General features: G+C 37.5%; 1 protein-coding gene across 13 annotated transcripts in view; it reads right to left on the reverse strand.

Moving 5' to 3' along the window:
- Positions 1–20760, reverse strand: part of CTNND2 (catenin delta 2) — a 629184-nt gene that overhangs the window by 71354 nt on the left and 537070 nt on the right. For all 13 annotated transcript variants that reach the window (XR_004356187.1, XM_032683409.1, XM_032683400.1 and 10 more), the window contains one exon: positions 10565–10738. Coding sequence is in view for 12 of the 13 variants with exons in the window: in XM_032683409.1 (XP_032539300.1) it covers positions 10565–10738 (174 nt within the window). In the remaining variant the exon portion in view is untranslated. The remainder of the gene's footprint in view (positions 1–10564; positions 10739–20760) is intronic.

The raw sequence follows: 20760 nt of genomic DNA on the forward strand, positions 1-20760 counted from the left end.
ATTAAATATAAAGGATGCTATGAAAACACCAAATGAATATTTCTAACCTTCCTGTTTTAATAAATATGTATTTACCTGCCAGTATAACACATTCTCAGGTGCAGCTGGGAAATGAGAAATAGCTCTTTGCACTTAAAAAATGCTGTATTTTGTACATCTCTCCCAGGGGAGGCCTCTGCTGTGTCTGCTGTGATTACAGGGTGACTGTCAGAGTAAGAGTTCATGGTGGCAGCCAGAATAATTTGAGAAAGGAGTGAGTCTGGTTGAGGTGAGAGTTCAAGCTAGCAGACAATATTCTGAAAGATGCTGTCATTCATTGCAGAAATACATCACAGATGTAGCATCTTCAAAAGGGACTATGTGGAGAATCAGTGGGGGCGTTTGTTTTGAGAAAAAAAGCTTATTTGTGTCTATTCAATACCAGAGAGAATCTAAAATGATCCTTTAGATTATTCACTATATTTTAAAAACCTTCATACTAAAACCTCAGTAAACAGTTTTCCCTTGATTTTTTTTTAGCTACCAAGGGAAAACACAAGCACTTGTTTCAGGAAACCAGGCTTACAACAGACTCCTTGGGATGTAGTATTTTCATCATCCATTCCAAAACAAAAGTTTAAAAGCAACAAATTAAGAAATCTTTTTCTTTTAACCCTAGGGAGAGAAGGAGACGTTGCAGGAGAATCACTGAAATAACTCAATATGAAAAAAAGAGGAAGTATAAACCTCCTTACTGAATAAATGACATGCAAGCCTTCACGATCTGTAATAAACCAATTAATTTGATCACAACAGTAAAAAACACAGCGCCAAAGTTTTCACAGGGGAAAAATTCAGATATAATGTTTTATAGATGCACATATGCACACATACACATAAAACAGTGGGAGAACTACAGAAAAGCATGTATGAAACATCTCCTCTCCCCTGGGCATTCCTCTCCCTCCCAAGTTGCCTTTTTCCGGAGGATGTCATCTGCTTTGGGAAAAGCTCACAGACTCCTCAATGTGTGATTTGCTATCATTTCTTCTGCTGTTTCAAGTCATGAACCTTAGGCAGAAAGACAGAAAAGCCTATTAATTGTTTCAACAGTCTCTGGAGAACTTTCCATGTGGAAAGTGGTAAGAACTGTCTGCTTCTCTTTCCTTAAACTGCCAATTAGGACAAGTCTCTGCAAGCAATTACGCTGCGCTGTGCGGATTTCAGGAAAGCTCAAATTGAGATGCCTCAAAATGGTTATTTTATTCTTGCAGAGAATGGAAAAATTGATTCGCTCTTGAGTATACTGATGATCTTTTCGTTTGCCTAAAGCCATCATGGAACGTGCCTGCATTTCCACATTGTAGGTCAATTGCTAATGGGAGCTCAGTGAAGTATAAAAGCAAAGAGATGAAAAATCATAAAAAAGAAAAGAGACAAAGTGTTTGTTGCCTATCATTAAGTAAATGAGGCACTCTGCCAATATACTTAATCATCCTGTTACTCCACAAATCAGTGGCAGTGTCAATGATCAAATAACTGTTCAGTTTGTAAAATGAAAGTACTCCTGTGGGAACTGCAAACACATTAGAGGGAACAAGGAGCCAGAAAATAAAATAAAATCATTATTGTTGCTAAGGGTATTATTGAGTCTAAATTATCAGAGACAAGCAAAGGAGCCACAATCTGTGCATGAATATGCTTTCCTGATAATTGAATTTGGGGGGCATAACTACCATATATCACTCTGAAGGTATGTAGTAGAGCTCTATGTCCACTTTCATTAGTACTTCCCTTTATATTTTTGTCACAGTAATTAAATAGAAAAATACAGTAAACCTGAAAATTATTTTTTTGTTTGTCAGTTATTATTATAAAGAATCCTTTCCAAAGCTGAATGTCCCTAGGGATTAAGATTACATTAGGCTAAAACTCAACAAAAGACTAATTAATCTAGATAAGACTTACTTACATTTTTCAGAAGAACTGAAAAGCTTTTAGTCAATTAACTCCTTTTAGCGTGTGGGAAGATGGCTGGGGGTAAAAATTAGGGGAAACTAAGAAGCTATATTCACAGCCTAACAGAAGTTACAATAGTACAGAAATCACAGGGTAAAATGCATCTGTTACTCTCTGGATGGAATGCAGTCAATGTGCTTCATGATACTTCCCATACAAAAATCCACACCTGTTAAGGGGGATGGAATGGAGGGTGGAGTGGAGATGCTGCAGCCTCTCTCCATGGAAACCCCTGCAGGGAAGGGAACATAGCAGTACTTTGCAGTTGATAAGACCACATAGCACCTGTAACCTAGGGAGATAAAAGAAGGTGTCCTGCTGCCGAGCCAAAAAATTTGGTGAAATCTCTCTCTTCAGATGAATTTGGTTCATTAAAGCCTAATAGTAATATTAATGCACACCTCCATCTCAAAGTTACCTGCCTCCAAGGTATGACCACACCCCACTGGGCATACGCCCTGTATTTTTTTGACTGTATCTTTAAAAGTGAAAGGATTTTACACCAACCAGAAACAAAAGTATTAATGACTAAAGTCACTCAAGCTCCACTTAAACAGAAAGAAATAGTATAAAAATAAGTTGAGAATGGGGGGAAAATCAGGGAAGACTCCATTTTAAGTGCTGAACCTGTCTTCTCCCCCTGTAGGGACACCTATTGGGTAAGAACCATAGTCTAAACATGCTGAATGTTGCTATTGGGATTAGAGCTTGTTTGTATATTGCTTTAAATACGTTTTTGCAGTCAGGTAATTGCACTGGCAATCTTCGAATCTTAAACTGACACAATTTGTGTCAATAAAGAGTCTTATTCCATAAACTGCTAGAGTGAGTCCTTTACAGGCATCAGCAGTTGCTGGCAGCGGGTGACACATTCAAGTAAAGTGGGAAGAGCCACTGAGGGGGTCTCCCTTATGCTGCCCTGAAACTCCAGTGGGATTGTTCAGTGAAGGGTTCCCATAATGAGATGCTGACAAACTGGTCGGGCACAAGGGTCTCGGCTTACCTGGGGCACTGACAGACAAATAAATCATTAAGAGTCAAGGAAATCTCCCCTTTTCATGTGACTTAGTGTTTCTTATGGTTTTCTTTGTTCCTCTATGAAGCATCAACACAGGAGACCAAAGTAAACAATGAAAAGATTTCCAGCACAAAATGAAAAAGAAAAAAAATTCCATAATAAAGCCCCGCAAAGAACCCAAGGAATATCAAGACTGTATACTTGGTATTTTAAATGGATGATGCCATTGACACCAGTGTTACTGAAGTGTCTCCAGAATATTTCATCACACACTGCAGTTTTAACTAGAATTTGCATTGTATTGGTATAGTTCAGCACTGTGACCCAAAGACTATTGAGATATTGAATATCAGAGACATAAATGACAACATGAAAGTTAAATCAGGGCAGCAAGCATGACAAAGCAACTGAATTAACAAGAGAATCAGGAAAGGTCTGCTAGGAAAGCCTTAGAAAGGGTCTGTCTGTTAACAGTAGTGAAACAATAGACCATGAAACAGAACTATGTTGAATAATCAAAGATCAATGAAAATCAAAGATTAATATTCCTCTCTGTATGATCAGACTCAATGTAATATATGTATCAGGAAAAAAAGAAAATATTTGTATATTCTACTTGGAAAATTACAGATCTACTTTATGCAAATAACTCTACCAGGATCCCTAAGAAGTCATACTACCTGACAGAGTAAGGCTCTGAAATCTTGATTATCTTTCTGCAATTTCTGAAGAGAGTAGAAGGAGTTCCCAGGGACTTTCTGCTCCCTGACTGCAGTGCTTTTTTCTCAGAAATTATTCCACCTGGTAGGCCACCAGTAAGTTCTCTACATCTTAGTGTTGGGACAAGAGAAAAGCATTAACTCGCTACTCTTCTCTTAAACAGAAAGGTAAAAATCCAGGAGGTAAAGATATACAGTTAAATAAATAAACTAGAGAAAAATAAAACAGTGTTAACAGAAGTTATCTTAAATAGGAAGGTGAAGTTGAGAAGGAATTGCCCCTGCACCTCATCATTCTTGTTTCCACAGTACAAGTATGTATTGTGTATTCAAAATGGTCTGAGCACCACTATAATCAGTATTCCAAACACTGTAACTAATATAATTAAAAAGGAAACACTTTAAGACAAAAGTGACACATCTCATGGGAAGCAAGCTGCTTATAATAAGGGACTATGCTGAACATGATGTCACCATAAACTACTGTGCTCCCATTCCATGTACTGATGTCCATGTTGATTTTCTCATGATGTCTGTGATACAAGTATTTGCAGCAGCAGGTCTTGCTTCTTCAATATTGTCCTGTCCCTTCAATCTTTTCTTCCTTCCTACAGAGCCAATACATTTCTCTATATTAATTGATGCTGCCTCATCTATGGGGGTTTCTACCCAGGTAAGAATTCCTGACAGAATAAAGCATTGGTTATTTAAAAAGTCTGCCTTTGCTGATTATGTGATGTAAGTGATCTTCTCCATCCTATCACATAAAGATTCATAATACTACTATTTTGGAGAAAACAAAAGCAAGCCTTTTCACTGTAATCCAAAAAACTTTCTCCTGGAACAGCCTGATGAAACTCCAAAGGGTTAATTTGTAAGTAACTGGAGTAATCAGAAAAGTCTGGCAAGGAACCCAAAATATGTCCTTGCCTGATAAGAGAAGGCTGATAACCTAGATGTTTGCTGCTTTAGAAAATAATTACTCATTATCTGCAAGTGTCTGGATGGTAAGGAGCTTGAAACTCTTCTCATACTACTCTTTGAAGCAGTTGCACTGACCTTGTGTCTAAATTGGTCCCTTTTATGTTTTCAGTTTCCTTATCTAATAATTTACTTAATGGAGCTCTTGCTCCCATGAGAGTCAAATTTCTCTAGGTCAGAATTAACAAAATCAATGCAGTTGCTTGTCTAAGGAACAAAGACAGACAGCATCTAGCTATCTCAAGAGATTAGGCCAATGACCCATAAACCCCATTCACATGGGTATTGTACCTGTATATTGGGGATCAAAGGCAAGGACACTGAGTTGTCTAACTAAAGAGCTTTCTTATTCCCTCCTGAGTATGATCAAAAATGGAACTGAAAGGAAAGGAGCTAGAAAGAATTAGCCAAGGAATGCTATAGTCTCAGGAGACTGACATCGACTTAAACAGAACAACACCTGCTCCTCATGTTATAGAGTCAAAGGACAGGTAAGGAGGAGGATCAGCAGAACTTCTTCCTTGGACCTTCAGAGACAAAACTTAGGGCTGTTTAGGAGATTGGTTCACAGAGTCCCTCGGGAGACAGCTCTGAAGGGCAAAGAAGTCCAGGAAGGTTGGACATTCTTCAAGAAGAAAGTCTTAAAAACACAGGAACAAGTCATCCCCAGGCATTGAAAGATGATCCAGTGGGGAAGACCACCAGCCTGGCTGAACAGAGAGTTCTGGCTGGAGCTCAGGAAAAAGTAACTGAGACAGAAGGTTGGGTGCACAGATGGGACTAACCAAGGCCCGGAGCAGGTGTGCTACCTGTTCTAACGTAACCCATGATGTTGTCAGTAGAAACACAGTAGATCTTGTTTCCTGGTTTTAAAAGATAGGTATTACGCATAGAAGTTATTATAGTATTTTAAAACAAAACAGGATCACAAGAATGAAGAAATTATTTTTAAGGGTTTCACAAAACTAAGGAAATTCTACCTGTGGTGACAACACTGTGTTATCAACTGCATGTAATAAAAAAGATAATATTGTAGGACAGAGGCAATGGGCAATGACTGAAACACAGGAGTTTTGCAGAACAGCAGGAATTGCTTTTTCACTGTGAGGGTGACTGAGCACTGGCACAGGTTGCCAGGGAGGTTGTAGAGTCTCTCTACATGTCCCTCTTCGAGATATTCAGAAAACCATCCAGACATGGTCCTAAGCAACTGGGTCTAGGTGGCCTTGCTTAAGCAGGGGGTTGGATCAGGTCACCTCCGGAGGTCCCTGCCAACCTCAGCTCTTTCATGATTCTATGAGTTCACAGCAACAGGTATGGCAGTCTTGTGGTAATGTCTCTGGCAAATAAACTGACATCAGCCTAAATTCAGCTGTCAGATACATACAGACAGACATAATAATATCCCAATAATGTCCCAATATTTCCTTTCTGCCTTAGAGGTCAATTTTGTTCAGAAGGGACATAACCTTGGATTCTTGACACTGTTAACTCTAGGACATTTTGCATATAAGTTTTTACGTGCTCAGGAGATTTAAAGCATTAATAGCCTATTGACCAAGGTGAAAACTAGAAAGAACTTTTATTCCCACCATCCGAGGAAAAATACTGATGCCAGACTACATATAAAGAGAGCATCTTTTACAGAATGACTTTTGTCATTTTAAATCATGTAAGTTTTTTAATCCAAGGTATTGAAATAAATAATGATATGAGGTTGTAGAAAGAACTTCTGGTTTGAAGGGTTATAGTGGGAGAGATTTCTTAATAAGCAGGCAGTTGTCTTCAGAATATAGCTGAGTCATCAAATCCCCTATTTTTTGTTTTATTTGTGCATTTTTGCACAAATTTGGTTAAATCCAAATTAAGTTGCAAAGATAACTAAAAGAGCTCCCAATGAAAAGTCACCACCTAATGGGAAGTAAAGAATTTCCACTGCTTCCAAAGGCAATGTCTCAAACTTTATTTGTTTAGGGAAAACTCCAGCTAAGATTGATGAGGAATGTATTTTCCCAAGATTTTTATTTCCTATTTCTAAGCAGCTTTAAAATGCAAGTTCATATGAAGTATAATTAGAAAAAGCCTATGTTTTGAAGAAAATATCTCAGGATGGTAATGAAAGGAAGTAAAGCCAAAACCAATAGCCATCCTTTTCAAATGCTGCTCCTTCTGCCTTGCAGGATGTTTAGGATACAGTGAAATTACCATGATTATGATTTGATATGATAAATATTTTGGGAAGCAATGACTTCCCTCAAACAGAAAACCACCCAGTCCCAGGTACAGACTGAGATTAACTCAGTTGATTAGAGGATGGTGCTAGTAACACCAAGGTCATGGATTTGATCCCCATTTGGACCAGTCACTTAAGAGTTGGACTCTACGATCCTTGTGAGTCCCTTCCAATTCAGAATATTCTGTGATTCTGAAACCTCAAGTATCAGCTGAGTTTTGCAGAAGGTGGCAGTGCATGCAGGTACAGTGCTGACAAACTGACTCATAGGCTGTCAGGTGGCACTGTACTTCAAGTGTGTGTTACTAGCAGCCTTCAACCCCATCAGGATACAGACATGCAGTGACTTGGTGCTGGTTTCACAGGTCACTGTGCAAGGCAGCAGTTAGACCTTAAACTAAGTGGTACCCTGGTTGTGATGTGGTAAACTTTAATTTGTCCAGTCTTCCCCAAAGGCTTACATATTTGACTGTCTCCATAGATGTTATTACAGAACAGCACTTCCATTTTGCATAGATGCAACAAGTAAGCACCTGAATAAAAGATCTCATGTAATTTTCCACGACAGAGATGGTTCTTCTCCTTCAGATTCCAATGCCAGTGTCATCCTTGTGTAACGACATTTCGATGAATAGTGAGATGAACCAATGTCCATGCTCATCTGGAACAGCCCCTTCCAAAATGAGTTCTGCTTTGTATATAAACTGTCAATCTTCTTCAGAACCAGAATATACACCAAAGTAAACATACACAGATGTGATCTATGCCAGGTTAAATGTTCACATTGAAAATATTCTTCCTCATACCTCAAAATCAGTATCCTGTTTTATTGATAAACTTTCATTTGGACCTGTTAATATACCTGTCACCAAGATGTTCCTTCTCTGATTCATTATAGATTCTCTTTGTTCTAATAATAATTGCATGGACCAAGTATTCTATTAGTAATTTAAAAAAAACCCCAAGTTTTCCAGATGGGTAATATATAGCAAGGCCTTAGTACAAATGTTTCATTTTGACACAGAAAAATTGTATGCAAATATACGTATGTGACACTTTTTCTTTTATGTTAGTATTTGGCTTTATAAGGAATTCCTGCAACTGAAGCAGTGCTAAAAATGTCCTACAGATTATGTTCCACTATGTGAAACACACTATGTGAAACACACTATGTGTGTATGTATCACTGAGAAACTATATTGCCTGAAATAATGAAAACTTTTAGCCTCTCTGAGCTATTAATCCTTAAAGCTACATACTACTACTTTCTTTTTGCATCCAAAATTCTTGACAGTAGTCTAAGGGATTTAGACACATATCGTCTGTTAATTCTAGTGGCAGACATATATCTAAATCCCCTACACAACTTTTTATTTTTAAGAAATTATTCAGGCTTCCTTTTATCAGCTCACTTTCCCTCTGTAACAGCATTGGCTAAGCACTGCCTGTGTTAAAAACGTTACCTCTTGGTTACCCAAGAGGATTAAACAGCTTTGTACCAGAGGAACCAAAAGGGTGAAACAGCTAGGAAAGAATTATGCAAGTATATCAACTGTGCTGTATTTTTTTTCAGAAGAGACTGTATCTTCAGTGGTGTGTGAGCATATCCAGTGCACTGTGTGCCTCAAATATTCTCAGATTCTCCTGGCATTAAAATAATGCTAATTAGAAAAAGCCCACAGCTGCTATTGTTATTAATATTAATTGCAACAGTAGTTATTTTCATGTAGTTTGTTCTTCTTCTCTCTTTAAGTCCATCATAAAGTTCTTCTGGAAAGATTTCAAGTAAAAAAAAAAAAAATTTCCATTCTTTATACAATTACAGTTTCTTGGAGGAACTAAAAAAATTAAAATCTCCCTTAGGAATAACCTCTTCTTTTAATAATTTTCTATCTTTTATTTCAGTTATTTTATATCTAGACTGCAGCAGTGGAAAGGAGAGGTCAAAAGGTGGAAACATCAATGCTTATGTAATCCCCAAAGAGGATTACTCTCCTCACAAAAATGGCTAGTATGACATGTGAAATTAAGGATATTCATTCTGTGTCTGCACATCCCTTGTAATAGAATTGGTGAATCTTTAGAAAAATAGAGCAATACGAGAACAACTGAGCTTTTCCCATGGTATCAGCACAGACAGTATTAAAGTTCAAAACAGTTTTTCTAAGTCACCACTTGCCAAAGAGCTCTGCAGAGCCTTCCTTCCTCTCCCTATACACTTCTGCCAACTAAAGGATGACAGATATACAGCTTTATTAGAAATGGGAGAAGGGGCACCACTTGGGTTTTAGCACTTCTATTAAGTCTTGGAAAATATGCATGCATTGTTTTCTCACTTGGACCAGGGCTACACCCATTCCCAGACGGATAGAAGACATTTTTTGTGTTTCTGTCCAGGATTACACAATCTGATGTAGTCTACAATATGAGAATAATAAAAGGATAATGATTTTCAGGCACAGTATTTACATAGCACTTCATAGGACAAAAATCAATGGACAGATACTTTGTTAAATCATTTCACATGTCATTGAATGCAACAGTCAAAAACATAAGTTTGGTGGAACACAATTCTAAAAATATCCAAAATCACATGCCTCCGAAGATTTAGTGAATGTGCTAACCCAACTCCCCATAGAACTTCATGGGAAAAACCCCCCAATTTCTTGGTGTCAGCATTCACATTTCAAAATGAATGCCTAATTACACTGGTATTCACATATCACATGCCCAACTGCTTAAACCCCGACAGGATACCTTCTGCGACATAACTTTGATAACTGCATTTCCACATACATGAGTGTTTTCATAGTAAATGAGAAAAATTCCTGCTGAGAGTTAAATCAATGCATTATAGTTACACCACAGGATTAGATAGTTAGTACTTTCATCCAATTAAACCAGTTTACCATCAGGAAAGTAACGAAGGAATTGCCCTAAAAAGTAAACCAAGCTCAATGTTATCTTGAATTTTACTCATCTGTTCTAAATTTAGAAGTATTTTCTTACTGCAAATAACATAAGAGAGAAAAATGGATCTTTTGAATATAATTGAAAAGTAGGATTAGCTGAAACAGAGTGGCTTGATTGAGCATTTCCTTGCTCATTGTACATATTTAAGCATATTGCTGATGTATTTTATTGTCTTACTTTTAAAAAAAGTAGATGGAAAGATTATTTGTGTTGGTGTCACAACATTTATATCTTGCTCTGCTGTGCTCTGGTTTCTCCTAAGAGACAGAATGTCAACCAGCTTCTGCAGTGACAAAACAATATGGTTTCATTTGATTGCCACTGGTAGCATTTTTGGCTCATTTTTCATGGCTCTGTCACCCAGATTCATAAAGAACTGCTTCTCCTCATTTGGGTATTGGTTTTCAGTGGCAATTTTTCATACTTGACTTGACCAATGTGATCTTTGCTGCTCTATGCTGACATTTGCTATGAAATGACTACCTAAGACTTAAAATATCTCAAATTTCACCGCAGATAGTTCTGTGAAAATAGAAGGTTATTCCACTACCAGAGGCATTTAGATACATTATATTACCAATCTGCTGTCATCTGTAGGGTTGTGAATTGAAACGGAAATACATATTGGGTTAATATTCCTACCTTCCAACTCCCAGCAGCCAAATTCTGTAGTGCCCCTGCTGCCCCCTCCAGCGTATCTGGATTTGAGCACTCAGAAAGAAGTGTGAGGTAGGGTTTGACTATTGAAGGGTGCCACAGCATCTGGATTCCTTTGGGTGGTTCTGCACAGTCTGGGAGAGGTCCTACACCATCCCACTGTTGGAAAATACAAATCAGATTGTCAGTAAGAAACAGTGAAACACACTTGAGAATTGCCTCAGCTGAAGCTATAACATCTATGTCTGCACATGTGAAGGCATCTGTCAATAAACAGCTGTTCTCAATTTTTGCACATCATGTGACTTCATAGAGAAACCAAATTTCCTACTCAACATTCCTTATAGATGAGTTATAACATTGGCAGAAACCATAATGTTTTAGCTAGCAGACATAACAAAATCACTTTTCACTGCATTTATCTTTTAGGGTGGGAACAGAAGCCCAGTGAACATATCTTAAGAGGCAAATCTAGAACTTGCATGGCAAGAAGAGATTCTCCCTTTTTGTATCCTGCTTAGTTCTCTGCAATCTCTCTCTTCTCACGAGGGGAAAAACAACGCAAAATGCTCCTATGGAAAACCAAATCATTCAAGGCCATGAGTCCTCCATCTCATGAAGGCACAAGTGTGAAAAGTCTTCCTCAATTGTACAATATCTTCTGGCTTCTCACAGAGTGAGTGCAGGAGATTTTCAGCCAGCCAGCCATACAGTCTGAGACTTCAACGCAATTGGTAGAAACACCTCTCATAAAACAGACTCTTCCTCTTATCACATACAGAGTTTTGACAGGAAAACAACCCAAGTCTGATATTCAAGATGCGCAATATTAAAACCTGGATAACAAGTAGGTTATTGCACAAAACCCTGTCTTACCAGGAAGAAAAACTTTACTCCAGGAGAACAGGGATTCACCTCTCCAGTGAAACACACAACACTTGCACCTAAGCATGACACATCTTAACAGAAAATACATGGACTTTTTTTTTCCCTTTTAAACAAAAGTAAGATGTGGAATGTACTTTCAATAAGATTTTAAATGGGATTTCTATCTATATATTTACCGTATATTTTGTTGTGCTTTGTACAGACAAAGGGATTTAAATAATTCATGGCCCTACTGCCACTGTTAGGAACAAAACTCAACTTTTTTATAAAATATCTTGTCTAACACCTCTGACATGTCCAGAGTGCATCATACAATAAAAAGTATGGCATGGTTATAATGGCATGGGTTACAGCTTATTGTGACTATGTAGATAAAAAAATCTGTATCATAACATTAAACATACACTACACATATAGAGATAGCGGAAGTCAAATGAACTCCTTGTTTAGATCTGCAACAATTTAACTAGGAATGAGTCAAATAGCACAATAATACTTTCACTGGGAAAGATCTAGAATCCCTTGTTTTGAGGAAGTATCAGTCATCATTTTATTTAAGATAACTTTAAAAATATACACATGGTTCAAGGCACAATAATACCTAATAACAACTAAAACAATTTTAACAAGGTTTTGTGAGATTACTACCATTGAGAATGAAAACCAGTATTTTTTTCTGAATTAAAGCAGAACAAACATGAAAGTGGAAAGCTAGTGGGACCACTTAATACACATGAGCAATTACCGAAAATCAGAAAGCTGCTCAGGTATGAAACTCACGACACTGGACGAATGTTACCATAGTTTAAAGAACTGGCATAGCAATACCCAGTGATGGCTGAGAAACTAGAGGACAAATGCCTTCTGGAGAAACAATGCTTTTAAATGACACTATTATAGGGCTGTGCCTTTGAAATTTTTAGTACAATTCCTTTCAACCAATAGGTTGTTTTCACTGCATGTGACTCAGTTCTCCTTTTTCCTCCTTATAAATCATCAGCCTTGCCAGAAATGAGTTCTCTTCAGCTCATAAAAAATACATTAAAGCCTGCTTCTTATTTTAACTCTCGGAATTCAATCATTTGCACTGTCAGATTTTTTTGGAAAACAAATGAGAAACATATCTAACAGGTCAAATCTGACCTCAGACGAGGTTTAGGCTTTGTACCTTATAAGTCCACTAATGAAAAGACTTGCGATGTCCAAGGGCACCAATTCAGGTCTTCACTCCTTACATTACTATTTGCACGAATTATGGACTCATTATGCAACTGAAGAATGTTTGTACAGGGTATTTACTATATTATTTCAAGGACAAAGTACATAAAGTACAGATCTACCCAATACCTTTTTTGTGCATATGTGGGTGTATATTTTGTTTTTAAGCTCACATATTTACACTCTTATAAGCCCAAGGACTACTTAAAATCAGCTGATATAAATAGAGCTGTATATATATGTTCATGCTGAGCTGCTACATATACAGCACTAGAAATGATCTAGCAGATAAATTAATATTTAATGTTGTTTTGCCATTCTACCCAGTAATGAGAAAACATTAAAAAAAACAAGTGAGACAAATTATCGCATTTCCCTGCCCTTCTTGCAACTCACTTTTAGCATGATTGCATTAATTTATCACCAACTGTGAGGGAAGACCTTTTTCACAAGACACTGTGATGCCTCAGGGTCCATGTAATAATGATGAAAATCTTCGGTACCACACATGCATGTGCAGTGAAGGCACAGGAAATTCGGTGACGCTGGAAGATGTCCAGCAGTGTTCTTCAAATGTGGTGTGTGTCCAGAGCAGCTGAGTGGCATGCACAGGGAGGGTGTCACTGCCAACCATGCTGTGCTGGTTTTAGCTGGGATAGAATTAATTATCTTCACAGTAGTTGGTATGGGAGTATGTTTTGGATTTGGGTTGGAAACAGCGTTGATTACTCAGAGATGTTTAAGTAACTGCTGAATAATGCTGACACAGCATCAAGGCTTTTTCTGCTCCTCACCCCACTCCATCAGTGAGGAGGCTGGGGGTGCAAAAAATACTAGGAGGGGACACAGTCAGGACAGGTGACTCCAACTGACCAAAGGGATATTCCATGCCATATGGTGTCATGCTCAGAATATAAACTGGGGGAAGAAGAAGGAAGGGAGGACATTTGGAGTGATGGCCTTCATCCTCCCAAATCACCATTACATGTGATGGAGCCCTGCTTTCCTGGGGATGGCTGAACATGTGCCTGCCTGTGGGAAGTGATGAATGAACTCCTTCCTTTGCTTTGCTTGAGTGTGTGCCTTTTGCTTTCCTCATTAAACTTCCTTTATCTCAATCCACAAGTTTTCTCAGTTTTACCCTTCTGATCCTCTCCCCCATCCCACTGGGGGAGAGTGAGTGAGTGGTTACGTGGGCTTAGTTGCCGGCTGGGGTTAAACCATGACACCTGCATAACATACCTTCTGCGCCCATGGCAGCCTCTCCACTGAAGGGCTCAGTGGCTTCTGGCACCTTCTGTGTAGCTGAGACAAGTGCCTGCAGCTGTACATCCCAACTGTTGCAGGGCATGTAGAGTTGAGACAGGTCAGAAAAAAGCTATTGCAAAGGAGGATTTCATTTTCATCTTCATCCATTTATTTTGTATTTTATAAATATAAACATCGGTTGCCTGAGCAAAAAAAAAAAGTTTTCCTCAAACTGTATTAGACTCTGTCTGAAATGGCGGTTAAGGCATGGCAGTAGTTGCTTTGCAGTTCACATTGCTCAATATTAATGAACTGAGGCAGTGTGCTGAACAACTACTCAGTAAATTACTGGAACAGTTACTGTATCGTTGCAGACCAACAGGAATCATCAGTAAGGTCTATCTGAGACAGACTGGGGCTGTGGTAGGAGAATGAGAACAACTACATGCAATTACTCTTCGTAGCTTATGCTAAAGAGGAAAAAAGTAATAAAAAAATATTCCTTCCAGGCTTCCCTCCTTCAGCTGAAATTACACACATATATTGCTGTTGAAGCTGACAAACTGTTTGTTACGTGAGTGAGATACAAATCTCTCATTTCCTGAGACTGGTGCAAAGAAAGGATGAAAGTCAAGAAAAAGCCAAATACCAAGATCTTTTAAGAACAACAGACTTTTAAGAGTAAGAGTACTTTAATAAAATTATCAAAGTTTTCATATTACTAAGGAACTTTGAGAGGAGAAAAAGATAACTCATTGAGATGCTCTCCTGTGCTACACAACAGACTATCTACCACTACCTTTCTCATTTTAATGAAAGCAAATCTATATTTATAGTGCAATTGTACTGAATACCAGGGAAGGCTTCAACTCTGTAAGAGAAGGACACTCTCAAAATTTTACTTTTTATACTAACATTCTCCAGTTGGTGGGGTTTACTATTATAAAGATATTATAGGACAATAGGTTTTCCTATGATAACAAAACAGCAGTATTTAATTTTAATGTGTTAAATATGAATATTCCCTTTCCCCAATCTGTGCAAAATACCACTATTAAAAAAAACAATGTCTAGGAAAAAATTAAACCAAAACCCAGCAAGGTCTAAAGCCATCCAGACCTCTCTCCAATGACTCTAGACATTTGAGATAGTTTGGTAATGCTGTAGCTATGCTCTCTGTACCAGCAGTGACAAAATTCATATCAGCAATTACAGGGTGCTCATTAAAACCATTTTTGAAATGCCAAAGACTTTAGAGGACACTTATATCTCACACTGCATGTCTTAGTGGCTGTGACAGTCTATGCCAGGTGTCCCTAGACAGGTCAGCCCAATAACCTCTTTTGGAAACCAAGAAATCCATTGGTCAATGCCATCAAGAGCAGAAATTCATCAGAATCACAGAACTTGCTTTCAGGGACGATGAGAATCCATGCACCTTATAAAAAGGAGGCCAGAATGCCACTATTTACATCAAGTCATACTTCAATTTAGACATCCAGGTCTAAATAAAGATGGTGAATATAAGGGAAGGCATCAGCTGACACAGAGACTACAGGAGTATCGTGGGAGAGGGCAGAACTTACTGTATAAATAATGGTACCCTCCCCAGCTTGATGCAACAATGTTTACTATTATGGGAAAGGTGGTTGGAATGCTTTCAAAACATTTCAATGTACTGAATCATTACTACTAATCTCAGATACTCATAAATCTGAATTCTACTTTAGATTATATATTATATTCTTAAAATAATTGTCAATGCCTTTATTTAACTTTTTGATGTTATTACGCTTAGCTGAGGAAACAAAATTAATTTAATTTGTGCATTTTGCCTTTGCTTAAAACCAGATCCCTCCCAAATAAAGGTGGATGAAGTTGAAAACAGTCCTTAGTATGTCACTACGTCCTCTTCTCCTAATACCTGTCCTCTCCATTGGAAGCTGATGCTGACTGGCTTTGCAGTATATTCCACAAAATGACAAATACAAATTATATTTAATAACTCTGCAGTTTTGACTTCGAAAACAAATTAGTCATACATGATATTGAGAGTTGACAGAGTATATGTGAAGATGCTGTGTGGGCAAGCAAGAAAGTAGAACTTGTGTCAAGAAGCTCTGTAAAGAGCTGCTCAAGATAATTGATTCTTGCTACTCAACACTCGGCATAACATCTTGTGCAAGACATAGAAGCAACAAGCAGAAATAGTACTCTTTCTGAGCAAGAGCATACTGGCAACACAGCCTTTCATCTCTAATCTCATTCAGATTATTAGTTAAACCCAAGAGTCACCACCATTTCTCTGTTTCTGTGCTTATTAGTTTGGTATGGCTTGGTAGGAGCATTGAAGTAGACTTGGTAAAATAGTGGTCTCATCACATGAAAAGACATATCTGACAGGTTTATTTTTTATTCTTTTTGAAATACTATTGCCTTAAACCTGCTATTTCATCTAGATAGAAGAATTTATAGGCCATTTAGCAAGCATGCTAAAGAGGTGTACCAGTCAATTCATAATGATATATAACTTGAAATGTTGCTGTTATACCTTAAGGCTTCTGGCAGAAGGTGAAAAAGAAGGTCGGGCTTATTTCAAAAGTGTCACTTCCAATCAAAAAACAGACTTTGGGCTAGATTCTGGTTTGACAAAAATGATACAGATGGGAAACTTAAGAGGAGCATGAAGCCAAAAGGTCAGCCTTTATTTTCTTAGGTAAGAAAGGAAAAGAAATGAAATAGTGCCACACATATACATAAGGGTGGCATAGCAAGAAATAAAAGAAGGATTAATGACAAGTTCCTGGGTTTTTTTACTGAAATTGGACCACATGCCTTATTTTCCCTAAATGGTTTTTGCTATAATTCTTGTTTCTAGTACAGCTTGAAGAATAAACCTGTTGGTAAGCAGCGAGCATATCAACAGCAGGAACAAAATTTTCAGCAGTGGAAAAATCAGTTTCCATCTGATTTTTCAATACAGGGCAGAGAGATTGATGTCTACAAGGTCCCAGTTGGAAATGAAGGCCTCTACAGCTAGAGAGCTTATTGGGGTGAGCGTTCAGTAACAGCTGATCACAGGTAAGCAGCAGAGAGAAACTAATGAACAACATCTACAGCTGAGAATTACAGTCCTAGAGGTCTGAAACAGAAATAAAGTCAGGTGAGTCTCACTTATTTTTTCTGAGGCCTTTACAGAAGTTTTGCTTTCTGTTTTTCCATAATTAAACCCAATGCTATATGTAGCTTTTATTGCAAATCTTTAAAAGGTTTGGGTGTCTTCTAGGATTCAATGTATGTGACAAAGCAGATGCCTCAGGAACCTGTCTGAGCTCTGTTAAACCACTGAAGAGAGGAATGACTGCAGGCTCTCTTAACACCACTCACCTTTATTGTGAAATGAGGAGAACACTTGTTTCCTGTGATCCTAAGGGAACTCCTTAAGTAAAGTAATTTGAAACGTGTCATTAGACTTAACTATGATTTGAACAAAGACACGTCTCTTACTAGATTTCAAGATGTAGGGAAATTGCCATTAGTATAGACAACCGATGTCATTAATGAAAAATAAATTCCAATTTGTTCTTGAAAGGCCTTTGAAAGAAGCCACATTTTATACTACCACTCAGTTCTGTTCTTCTCTTCAAGTGACTTACCCGTGACTGAAACACAACCTAGAAAAATTGAGATAATTGTTTCCTAAATCCTAAAGCAAAGAAATTAACATTTACTTTCATTATATAGAAAGCCAATGAGAAAGTGACTTAAATGTCAAGTTTCTCCTGTTTTATGGTTTAAGAAACACACTCCCTAGCTGTATAAGGAATTTTCTTTTAAGTATGGAAAATTGCAGCTTCATCCACATCCTTTGTCTAAATTGATACATCTGACATTATTATTCATTTACAGTAGTTTTGCTACTAGTAGTGTTGGACACTTTTATCTAAAAATTAAAAGAAACCCCCATAAATGCATAAATGAAAGGAGTTCAAGAAAATACACACTCGAGAAACTAAGCAATAGCAATAATGTAATAGGAAAATATCAAAATTTCATTCACTAAAATCTGAACATTTCCCCCCCCCCAGTTTTGTAAACCTTATCTTCTGAGGAAGACTGAAACAGAAATTGTGTTATTCAAAAACCTCACGCACTGCCAAAAAAGGAACAATACCTCTACCCTCAACACATACTTTCTGGGGATATAAAATGTAGCAACCACAGACTGGATACTACTCCCCTGTACTGAGGTCTCACAGCTCAGAGGTGTATCTGTGCCCTGACCTTTGCCTGACAGAAAGCTAAAACTCTCAAATATTAAAGGAATCACACAGGTGACTGAAGTTTTAATTCAGGGCTGAACTCCATTTTGTGTATCTACAAGTGACAATAATAATGAGCCCAAAGAAACATTTGGTTCTTTGTTTGTGAAGAACTTTTCAGAAATGTATCCAGGTTTGTACTGTCTAGTGTGAATGATCAATTAAAAGTAGCCTGAAGCTCAGTGCCCTCTCTTCATGGGTATCTGCTTAACTGATTACTATAATATCGTTCTCATCTTTCATTTCTTTGAAGCTTCCTTCCACAGGTTCCAAATCCATGGTGGTGTGCAGCACCTCCAGTGTTTCAGATGTTGTAAATCATTGCATCCTATGAAGATTCCATAGGCATTCCTTCATTATTTACATGTAAAACACTGTCCATCACGAGCATGATCATCAGAACTATAAGATATTTCAGAGTGCAAAAGCTTAGCTGCTGAGACACTTAAAGGAATGAGCACTCTAAAAATAGCATCCCAAGGAGAGCACGAGATCTGTTCTGAGGGACAGAATAAGCAGCAGGTAACAGCTTAAGCATTGCAATTGAAAAGAGATTATGAAAGGCATTACTTGGAAACATTTAAAAGTCTTGAAGAAAAACAATGAGATTACTGTAAAAAAAATAGGTACATGTGCAATACACAGGGCTGCAGTCAGCACATAGGGAAAAAATGTATGGTGAAAGGACAGGGGAAAATAATCCTCCTGCAGAAGGTTTTGATGAGCTTAGTGTAGATGGGTGAAATCTAACTAAACTGAGGAAATCAATATGATCCTGTTGTTAGGGACTATTGCGTGGAAAAAAAAATCCCCCAAAACACCCAAGAATACTGATTTTTCTTGACACACAGAGAAATAGTTAACAGGGTATTCCTGCCTGCAACAAAATCTAGAAGAAGACAATGATGTGGGTTTCCAGTTATTCCTACTTTTCAGTAGTGTGAGTCTACAGGTGGTCCTGAAAAACCTCAAGACAGTGACAGAGCCAAAGAAGTAGAAAAACCATTTTTTTTACACAATTGGACAAGATGGTTTCCATAAAGAAAAGACTCTGAATATACTTATGTACTTATTTTTGCAAAATAAATGGTAAAAACCCTTCCATTTACCCTTACCACAGTTTGAGTTGCTCTCTGCTATTAATATAAATGCACAGTTACTTGAAAAATATTGTTTTGCTGTTCCACTTTTGATGGTAATCTGGGAGAGCTGTTTTTAGCATGGTGATCTCACTGCCATTGTTTTTAGTGGCATTCTAGTTAACTTGATAATATATTAACTTGATAATATACTTCAAAACATTTGGTATGGTCAATAACAGTCAAGGATCATGGGGTGAAAATAACCTGCATAAGGTTCACAAGGCCTCCTTAAAATTTCTAAACTAAATAATATCCACATGTGAGAACCTGTATATGGCAAGATGACATAAACTGTCCAGATTTAAAAGAAATTACATAAAAGAAGAAAAATCCTCAGAAAAACTATTTCTGATATTTGCAAGGCAAAGCAGTCCTTCACACCACAAAATCAGTTCTGGAATTGATTTCCCTGCCACAGAAAAGCCTAGTAATCATAAACTTGAAAATACATGCATAGTTTTACTTCTCTTTGGATTTTAAAATTTGTATAAAACTCTTCAACTAGGGAAACACAAACAGCTCTGAAGAGGCCTTTACCATGCTGTGTGCTGATAATGACCGCTCATAGAAAGAGATAAAAGACATCTAAGAGCAGGCAGAGGAATGTACATTGCAAAGGCAATCAGCCAAAAGAGCTTAGTTCTTTGGCCTGGAGGAGGAGAAAGATCTTTTACGGGGATCCTTTAAAGTAAAGAGAAGCCTGACAGAAACATTGAAATAGTCAGTTGCACAGTTAAAAGTATGAATCCAAGACCCAAAAGTCACAGAAGAAATATAAAAGGAAGACTTAAAAAAGACTTTGCATAGTGTGTGTGCGCATGCGTTCATAAAGAGAGCATCAAAGAGCAAGACAAGTTGTAGTGTGACTCATTCATATCCAGACATGCTATTTTTTGTTCCTGCACCTTGAATAACTGTAAGCATAGTGTGTGAGCACTGTTAATTCAGGAACAGGGATGATGACTGCTTTATGGAGTAAAATTAGTTTGCTTTGGCATTTTTAATCTCACTGCATACTAATACAGGAATCCAAACAAAAGGCCGTAATAAATTCAAGTTATCTGATGACTGAAGTGTTTAACTAGAAGAGTAGGGGAAATTAAAGTCTTACTAGTCAGGAGTGCTGCATTTTCCAGTAACCAAATTTTAGCTTATTAATGTTCCTATACCTTTTCCACATTAACACAGTTTGGCTTTATGAACTCATGAATATTTTCAGTACCAGTTTACATAATTTATTCAAATACCCAGTGCACCTAATTTGCTTACTCATATACATATTTTCTTTGAGCAATCTGAAACAGAAATAAATTAAAATGCAAAAAAGTGACCAAGTGTAGGAAAATTACCTGCTGCCAGTACA

The sequence above is a fragment of the Chiroxiphia lanceolata genome, chromosome 1 (assembly GCF_009829145.1).
Source record: "Chiroxiphia lanceolata isolate bChiLan1 chromosome 1, bChiLan1.pri, whole genome shotgun sequence".
Lineage (NCBI taxonomy): Eukaryota > Metazoa > Chordata > Aves > Passeriformes > Pipridae > Chiroxiphia > Chiroxiphia lanceolata.